General features: G+C 37.5%; 2 protein-coding genes across 2 annotated transcripts; both read right to left on the reverse strand.

Moving 5' to 3' along the window:
* Positions 1-281: 281 nt before the first annotated feature.
* Positions 282-5,709, reverse strand: LOC103971057 (cyclin-dependent kinase B1-1). The gene is made up of 8 exons (XM_009385000.3): positions 5,386-5,709; positions 5,160-5,304; positions 4,566-4,627; positions 4,354-4,465; positions 4,111-4,204; positions 2,203-2,272; positions 1,411-1,549; positions 282-779 (listed from the first exon to the last, which is right to left on the reverse strand). Exons 1-8 carry the CDS (start codon positions 5,580-5,582, stop codon positions 687-689), a joined length of 912 nt encoding a protein of 303 aa, XP_009383275.2. The 5' UTR covers positions 5,583-5,709; the 3' UTR covers positions 282-686.
* A 1,338-nt stretch (positions 5,710-7,047) lies between these two features.
* On the reverse strand, positions 7,048-7,995 carry LOC103971058 (protein LURP-one-related 8). Its single transcript, XM_009385002.3, has 2 exons — positions 7,717-7,995; positions 7,048-7,627 (listed from the first exon to the last, which is right to left on the reverse strand). The coding sequence occupies exons 1-2, from the start codon at positions 7,963-7,965 to the stop codon at positions 7,274-7,276; spliced, it is 603 nt and encodes a 200-aa protein (XP_009383277.2). The 5' UTR covers positions 7,966-7,995; the 3' UTR covers positions 7,048-7,273.
* Positions 7,996-10,005: the final 2,010 nt, after the last annotated feature.

A 10,005-nucleotide genomic window follows, 5' to 3' on the forward strand; every position in this document is an offset into this window, starting at 1 on the left:
GAGGATGGGACAAGTTTTGAACCAATTTGATACCAAATTGCGCTAGCAAATAATACATGAATATTTATTTTGCACACGGTGAAGGCATGCGCTACCATCGAATCTCATCACTTCCAATTTCCAAAAAAAACAAAAAGTTTGGCAACAACTATAGAGCTCAAAGAACATATCAATATTTATTTTGCACACAAGAAAAAAGAAATCTTCCAAGTACTACATTTGAAATTTTTAATGCTACATTGATGAGATAGACATACTTTCATGCATTCAATCACAAAATAAAACTAATTAATTATATGTTGTGCCATTAAACGCAATTGATGATACATTGACAACAATGAAGTTAGAAAGTCCGGACAACATCAGTCCCTGTTTACATTGTAGACCTTAAAAGAATGATGAACAAACAAGTCCATCAACACCTTCCCAAGCAAGCTTCCTGAATAAACATTGGGTGATGAAAAAGTTAAACAGTCAGTGTACTGAGAAGCAAGTGCCAAAGAACACTTTGATGACAAGCTTGGAAGATCAAAACACAAACCAATATCTGAAATAAGGTCACACACTGTGGCAATTACTAATATTGACAAACCCTGATCAAGTAAACATTATTCTTCCCATCCAATCCGACTTCAGCAGCTCAGATTCCCCATGGATTGTATCTCTCTGTGGAAAAGAAAAAGGCACTAGAATTGTGACTTGTCCAGGGAATCAAAGTAGGGGTGCTCCATTGCTGCTTTAGCTGAGATTCTGTTAGCTGGGTCGTATTGAAGCATCTTCTGCAAAATTTACCACGAAAAGAAGAGTCTGGTCAAGAATACAGTCCGTGAAAATGAATCATACAAGTTAAAATACGACACACTATCGTGTTGAAACAAGTAAATGAAAAACAAGTCAACTGGATTTCGGTAAGCAGTTTCAGATAAATAGTGGTGTAACATCATTGTGTTCGTATACACAGACTGTAATATTTGATTAATGGATTCTTCACATAATGAATGATAATCCTAACATGCATCATGTTACAATGATCAGAACATCAAAATAAAACAAAGAACAAATATCTTTACTTCAGCAATCATAAATTATTCTTCTACTAGTTGAGCAAGTATGGCAAGGCATCAACCGGAGGACATTACATCGGATATTCAAGAATAGAAAATATGATTTCTTATGTTGATGAAATTTGATATTTTGATCGCATAATATCACTCATTTATCTCCAAATTGGAAATGACATGTTCCTTGTGCTAGCATGAGTCAGAAGGAACAGGATATTTTCATCAGTTTACAAGCCACCAATATTACTAGGAAACATGTATATAATAAACTAATTCAGCTTAGCCTAAATCAATGATCTAACACTTGAAGAAAGCTTTCCAAGGTAACTATAAACATAAAACTGTTTACCGATAAAAGATCAACGCCTTCAGGTTCAAGTGCTGGAACTGCACGTGCCAAGTTCTGAGGTTTCCATTGTGGATAGGCATGCCAATCCCGCAGCGAGCCAACTCCAGGCCATTGCTCTTCAGTTGGAGTCCCTAACAGCCTTTATGAAAGAATGTCATGTCAACTTATGATACAGCAGCAATATGTAATGCAGAACATATCAGACCACAGATATTGACACCATCAGTGCTTCTGTAAAAATACTTGGGTAAATGCTATTTATTGATCAATTAAACAGAGTTCAAATGCTAAAAGTGATTCTAGTGCTATACCTGGAAGATTGACAGCCACATTCAAACTTATATTTATGTAAAAAGAAAAAGAAACTAAGGAAGTCGGGGCTTGTAGTTTTAGTTATTCACATGAATTGTGGCTAGGCAACAGCATCAACTATTCATTAATAAAAAAAGAAACTTAATTTCAATATATATTTTCCAGAAGCCATGGGGATTTTGATATATCTTTTACGAGGAAAGGGATCATTAAATGTCATCAAATGCTTTCAGTGCAATGTTTTTCGAATATCAAACTTTTTTCTTGTTCAAATTCCATATCAGCATACTCAAGTGTAAAATTTTCGAGTCTACAAGTAAAACCCACTTATATATGTATCCCACCATAAATATTGACATTTTCAGGACCTGGTTGAATTACAGGTTAGCACACAAGTATGATGTGGAACTTTGGTGTACATCCTCCTTGATCAGAAACCCACACTAAATCAGGAAGGACTTCTTTCAGGAGAGAACAAACCTGAAGATGTGAAGTAACTGCTGCAACTCGGAATCACCAGGAAAAAGAGATTGTCTTCGCACCATTTCAGCTGTGTCAATGAGGACAAAGAGATAAGCAGCAGACAGATGTTCATATCTTGTAACCTAACTAAATCATGTAGATAGCCTTCCCTACAACAGTTGGCTATATGCATTTCAAGGTCAGACTATAGCGTTCATGTAATTGAGAAGGAAACACCTTAAGATTATGTTGCATCAAAGACTCCAAGATATCCTCAGAGAAGAACTTTAATCAATCGTATTAGGTTTTTCATTTCCCTTGAAGAGTGTTGCACTCTAAAATTGGAGAGACTTGTTCATCTCCCAGCAATGGCATGGTAAAAATATCAGATAAAGCATGCAACCCCTAAAATGTGGTGGAGGAATGCAACAAAAATTTTCAGATGATGTATAAAATTTGAAGATAAGATTCTATATCAGTTATCTCATAATAAATTTGTTACTGGCTATAGTGGCTAACATTTTTTGAGACTGCAATAATCTGTTGATATCCTCAGTTTAAGAACTTTAATCAATTGTATTAGGTTTTTCATTTCCCTTGAAGAGTGTTGCACTCTAAAATTGGAGAGACTTGTTCATCTCCCAGCAATGGCATGGTAAAAATATCAGATAAAGCATGCAACCCCTAAAATGTGGTGGAGGAATGCAACAAAAATTTTCAGATGATGTATAAAATTTGAAGATAAGATTCTATATCAGTTATCTCATAATAAATTTGTTACTGGCTATAGTGGCTAACATTTTTTGAGACTGCAATAATCTGTTGATATCCTCAGTTTAAGAAAGCTATTTTTAATATGAAAAATCAAGTCATTTAAAATTTCTGGCAACATTTAACAAACCAATCAAGGAGCAGTAGTAAGATAGCCATTCAAGAGTAAACTCAACCAAGAATTTATTTTTCACAAATTTTCATATGAATCAGATAAGTTGAATTCTACGAGGTGGCAGTTGTGATATCTCAGGTATCTCAACCTCTAATATGTGCCAGGCTTCTTTTCTACAATTATAGGCCTCTTACATTGCATATGGACCTTGTTTTTGCAAGTTTATGTGTCTTTGTCTGCTTGGTTTAAATGGCATATAAGAGAATGGACCTGCCCATTATAAGATCAAAAGATCTGTTTGATATTTCAAGGTCTTTAGATTCAAGTGCCACCAGCTCTATGGTTCAAAATAGAAGCAAAAAGGAAGAAGAGGGTAAGAGATGGATGGAGGGAAGGAGGGAGGGAGGGAAAGATATAGGCCCTGCAGATTCCTTGCTGCAGACACAATCACCTTGCCTTAAATCGTTACCACCATAGAGCTGGAGCACATCAAGAAAAGGTATATCCTAAAGTTGTTGGCAAACCATGGCTCCTTCTCACTAGATTTTAGTGGTTGGTAATTTTCTCTTCTTTATTTTCTTTTTCTTGTTCCAATGGCCAGGTGGTCCGAGATGTTTTCTTCCGATGGCCAACTGACATCTCAATGCACGCGCATTGCATTAGTGGATAACCAAAATAGTGCGTGTCCGCATTACAATGTTATAATTGACATCACAAAAGAATTCCAATATGATAACTAAAATGTCAATCTTAATTCCTACTTCAAACTATCCATCCTAATCATTTCTTGTAGCTAGAATGAGTTTAAAGTTAACAAAAATCTAATATATATTAAAAAAATAAAGACATATATAGTTTAAGTCCAGGTATAGTAACAACAAAGCCCAAATAAAGCATATTATTTCCCATAAAGATTAACACTCTCATACCACAAATTTTGTGACACATAATTTTAATTAACTAGAAACGTTATTTTTTATGAGGGCCCATTTTATGAAAGAGACTTCATATTTTAGTGAACTAAAAGGTAGATATCATACCAAAGATACATCCTACAGACCATATATCCACTCCGGTTGAGTAGTGGGTTGTTCCCAACAAGACCTCAGGTGCTCTATACCAGAGAGTAACAATCTACATAGGAATGAAATTGTTAGTCCACAACATAACCAATAAAAAAAGGTAGCTACATAGCTTTGAAGTAGAAAGTAGCATTAACTTGAACAAATTGAAGGTAAAGCTAAAGAGAATTTCTAAACATGGAAATTGGTATAAATAAAGACCTCATGTGTGTAACTCTTCAAAGGGATTGTGAAGGCTCTTCCCAGCCCAAGATCAGCAATCTTCAAGATGCCCTTCTCTTTATCGACCAAGAGATTTTGAGGTTTCAGGTCCCTGGTTCCATCGTATTACACCGGGCATAAGATATATGGTACTCATGGCATGGTTCCCTTTGAAAATCAAGATAGGGCAAAGAACCAGTAGAGAAAAGAACCTGTGGAGCACGCCATGGCTATGACAATGTGCAACTCCTTTACACAACTGATACAAAAAGCTCTATGGTACAAAAAAGGAGAGAGTTATTTGTTTCTAACAATTACAAGGCCATTTTAAATAGGTGAAAGGACTGAAATTTCCAAAAAAAGACAATGAACTAGCCAAGTCTATCCATACATAAAAAAAATCCTTCCGTAGTTCTATCTCGAACTTTCAAAATTAAATTTCAATACCATAAACATGAAATTGAAATCAAATATAACCATGAAATTCTGATACATGGTGAAACAATAAAACAAGAATTTAATTTTTTTGGAAAATTCTGATAAAAAAGAGGCATAATGTTGAACACAGTAAGCAACAATGTGTGAGGATTTTATGATTCGAATCTCTAACTTGCAGGCTTTAGAAATCAAATTACAACACCCTATTAATTCATCGTAGTAAAAATAGATTAGGATCTGCTGGGATCCACAAAGACCATATTTCTGGAACCGAAGGAATTCAAGATCAGAAAAGGCTTTTCTTGTTCCCATTTGCAAAATTTAATGTACGCAAAAACCCACAATTCGAAGGTAAAAAAGAGAAGTACCTGAATGACTGGGGAGGGGATCGACCTGGGGTTTGTTCCCCTGCGATGAGAGTCGATGTACTTCTTGAGATCAGTATCCAAGTATTCGAACACCAGATAAAGCAACGGCTTTCCGTTTTTCTCTACTTGCTCCACATTCAGCAACCTAACCAACCAATAAAACATCCCAATAACAAAGAATTAACCTTAAGGAAAAAGAAGCAACAATGCGAGGGCAAGGGAGTACCGGACGATGTAGATGGAGCGGGAGAGAAGTTGGAGGAGGGAGATCTCGCGGAGGGCGGTAGGGGGGATGCCCTCCTCGTCCATCTCGAGGCGAGTCTTCTTGAGGGCGACGAGCTGCCCCGTGGCCTTGTCCTGCGCCTTGTACACCTTCCCATACGTCCCTTCCCCAACCTTCTCCAGCTTCTCGTACTTTTCCATCGCGCGCCCCGCAAGACCTACTCCTCCGATCTCGACCGATAACCCTCCTCCCAGACCCCAAGAACCCTAGATCGGGAAGAGAGAGATGGAGCGGACGCCAGCCCTGTTTTGAATTTCTGTAGAGAGAGAGAGGAGGGGGGGAAGAAATAGTGTGTGCGTGTTAGGGGTATAAATGTAATTTTGCGTGAATTTATTACTGTAAAACTGGGCTGGAAACAGGTGGCGGTTTGATGGGCTTATAAAAATTGGACGGCCCAACGGCCAGCGGGCGCGTGTCCCCAACGGTCGATGCGTTCAAATTTCAAAATGGGTGAGTCATCTGTCGTTGCTTAGGTCGTGACGCACCGGTTCGATGATAGTCTTATAGCACTTCAAGTTCAACCCACTTAAGCGACGACTTTGGGTACGAGTGAGGAATGTGGCACCAATAAAATAAGCATAGTTATTAAAATTCGACCAAACTGATTGTTTGAACTAAAAAAATAAGGATTTGGATCATTCTCACTTGTTGGATCGATTGCGTTAAAAAATTGAAACAAATCAATTGAACAGATCGATTTTTGGATTAACCATATGAACCGACCGGGTAAAATAAAATCCATCCAATTTTATAATATAACTTATATTACTTAAACACATTTAAGTTAAATATTTATTGTTATTTGTTTTAAGAATATTTTATATTAATTAAAATTAAATTAAGATGAGAAAAAAATATCATTTTCTCCTTTTTTTCATTAACCTCTTTTCGTCTTACTATCTCTCCCCTCTGTCTTCTTGAAAATAAAAATTAAATTATATATTTTATTTTATAAAAAATAAGTGATGAATTAAATATTCAAGTCCTTTTTAATTAAACTAACTGGCACCTTTAAATCCTTTAATTGAAGGTGATAAATCAGCTGCAGCACATGCCACATAGTTGGAATCATTTTGTCGGTGGATGCTTCCACAAGCCACCATTGAGTCAGAGTGTTTGAAGCCGTCCATCCAAAGGTGGCCTCATAAGTGACCACTAACGAGATTGGGTGAGTCAAGAAGGGAGCCAAAGGTGTGGCTGTGCTAAGTAGGAGTTCCTTTTTTATGTATTATATTAGCATCTAATTTGTCATTTATTATCCTCTCGATAATTATTATCCTCTCCATGACAACTGAAGTTCCCACCATTAAATCTTGCTTCGAGAACTTTCTTTTACATTGACTCAGTCAAACATTCCAATTATGACCAAATGAGTGAATCCATCAGGGGTGAAAACAACAAAGTTTTATTTTATATTGTGACCAAATTAATTATTTCAGTTAAATCATGTTAAGATTATAAATCATACATTCCTAATGAAAAATAAGTACTCAACAAAACAAAAAAAATAAAGAAAAAATTTGTTTGGAAAAGATTAGTGTTGCTTTTATGAGTTTTTTTCTTTGCCACATTGTTGAATTTTAATTTGGCATCAAACTTTGCCCATCCCAAATAATCTTTCATTGAAAATGGAATTGTTTACACCAATTTTTTTTTCTTGCCTTTTAGTAGTTCATGGTTTGATAATAAAAGAAAACCATGGCTAGATAAAAAGGCTCCATCTTCAGGAAAAGGAAAAAAAAGAGATTGAAAGAGAAAATATCATGGCTGGCATGCATCATCAAATCATGCAATGGCCTCCATTCCATCTTAAGATCTCAGCTGTTGATTCTTATCTGAACATGTAATCAAGGACGATGACGATGGCCATGGCGAGCCGCGTGTCGAGATCGGACTGGACCACGAGGCGGAACACGTCGCCCCCGAACGCCACGCCTCCCACAGGTTCCTTCTCCCGGATCTCCGCTACCCTCCGCCGCCACCGCCGGTCGTACACGGCGCAGCTCCGCTTCGCGTACGATCCCTCCACCTCGTAGCAGTATGCGCCGCCCTCGCCGCGGCGGCACGGTGTCACGTGAGCGAGCGCCGTGGAATGCAAAAGGCTCACGTGCTTCTTGACGGAGCAGAGAGGGTTGACGGCATCCTCGCCGTCGTAAACCAGCCACTTCTCCCCAAGACTCAGCTTCTGCACTCAAAAACCAGGGCGAGTCACCGAGCCGTCCTCACCGAGTTAACTCAGTAATCTACTTGCGCCAACGAGCTCTTCCTGCGTACCTTTCGCCGGAGGGTTAGCAGTGGCTTTCCCGCAGCGTCCATGAGCACGACCTCCCCCGTACTCCCAGACCCGTAGGTGTCGACTCGGAAGACCAAGCTTCCCTCGGCATCAAACACCGTGAACCCTCTGCAGCTGAACAGCAGCGACTTCCGCCACACCGTCAGCACCGAAGCACCGAAACCGTTCCGGCCGACGTCCTCGCCGGTGGCGCAACAGGCTGCGGCGCTCGGGTGGACCTTCGTCATCATATCATGCACCACGTCGGTGGAGGTTCTCCGGCTCGCTGTGTACTTGGCGACGGCAGGGAGGGGAGCTCATATATATAGACGACACATGGACGAAAATACCCCCTATATCAGAATAATATTTGCGTGCGCATGCAATGGGTTGGGGGAGTTTACGTCAAAGGGGGGCTATAATTAATGCTGGCTGTGTTAATTACCATTACACAGCTGATTAAGTCAACATAATTACGTTATTTACGGAGATGTGAAAGGACACGTGGACGGTTGAAATCGACCGAATGAGTTAGAATACGCACCGGTCTTTGGACGGCTTGGCGGCGTTAGCGAGTCACAACAACGGGTCGAGGCATTCCTCTTTAGCCATGGAATTATGATATATTTATTGAAACAAATTATTTTTGCATACGGATTAAATATAATGTCTTAATTTAACTATGAATAAGATTTAAAATATATTAATTTGAATATTATGGAGCTCAAAGGATTGATCTCAAGGCTTATATATCACTGATTTCTTTGAGAGTAAATTAATTGGGCAATCTTCCTCCTAAAGTGAGTCAAGATTGTGTTGTTGACAAACAATGCAACGATCACAGATATTTTTGGGCCATTTTGCAAGCATGTCATTCATTATATGTGGCATAATCTCCACCATAATAATAGTCAAACCGAGTGCAGTCGGGTGAGATGTGCTTCGATTTCTAAGCATGTCGGCAATAGAAAATTAATTTTCAATGTGTTTTTGCGCCTCAAGTTATGGGATATATGTATTTGGACGACCCAAAACAGGCAAAAGTCTTATGTTCTTTTATTTTTATGTATGGAGGATAAGATAATTAAAAGTAAACTAAAATAAATTAAGTGTTGAAAAGTCTAATTAGATTATGTATGTAGGATAATAGAAAACTTGAGTTGGTTTATAATATTAGTTGGATATGTTATTATAACAGTTGAGCTTTAAGCATATTTAACAAGTTCATAGTTAAATTATCATACAAGAGATCATATCATAGTATTATAATTTGAAATGAAAAAAATTATATGTAATTAAAGCACATAGTTTTCATTGTACACAATTAAACCAAAGCCAACAAATAGATCTCGAGGACATGTTATCCCATCTTGTCCTAAAAAATAGCTACAGAAAGTTAAGCATAATGAATGCCAATTGTCTTGAAGCCATAGAAGGTTGGCAACATATCACATCGGACATCTTCCACTGAAGGGACAAAACTACATGCTAAACAATGTGGTATACATCACATTGGCAATGAGAGTGATCCTTTTTGACACAGCCTTAAAGAGTGTTCCTAATCAAACACAAATTTGGTTCTCTAATAAGATGGCAAGAAACGGGCACGGAGATGGGCACACTGCCTTCTCAGGGGACAGTCGCATGGTCAACAAAAACAGTATGAGATGAAGAGTCAAAATAGGATGCTAGGGATTGAAAGAGTCGGGTGGTATACAAATTTAAGTTTTCCACTTGAATTAATATCCAATCTCATGTACATTAAAATGACTAGTTTGAATAAAAATATGATCGACTAGATAATTCTCAATATGATATCAAGTTTAAAGTTTGTAAAAAAAGAGTGAAATAAGGTTAACAAGTATTATTTTAGACGTTCTAATATGATTCAAATAACCTTAGAGAATTAGGAATTTAAGTGTGACAAGAATTCTTTGTGAATTAGATGTTGTTTTATCTTAACATCTAATTGGTTTGGGATAACTAGAGAGAATTTATTTTTGATGAATTTATTTTTCTTGATAGATGTGTCTTATGTCGATTTTTCCTATTATTATTATTGATTCTTTAAAATTTTCTTTTAGCGTCAAGTTCTTCTCCCCCAATAAAGATTAATATATATTTGATTAGCATTCAAGAGATTGTTGTATTCAAGTAGTACTCTTATTAACAATGGATGGAGACAGATATCTAATTCTTTGTGTGTGGTCTCAACTTGTCTGACATATCTAATTTGGTTTTGGTTTTGGTTTGCTCTTTGTAGATTAGCTGTTCATTCTCAGTTTCTCTGA

This window comes from Musa acuminata, chromosome BXJ1-6 (assembly GCF_036884655.1).
Source record: "Musa acuminata AAA Group cultivar baxijiao chromosome BXJ1-6, Cavendish_Baxijiao_AAA, whole genome shotgun sequence".
Classification (NCBI taxonomy): Eukaryota; Viridiplantae; Streptophyta; class Magnoliopsida; order Zingiberales; family Musaceae; genus Musa; species Musa acuminata.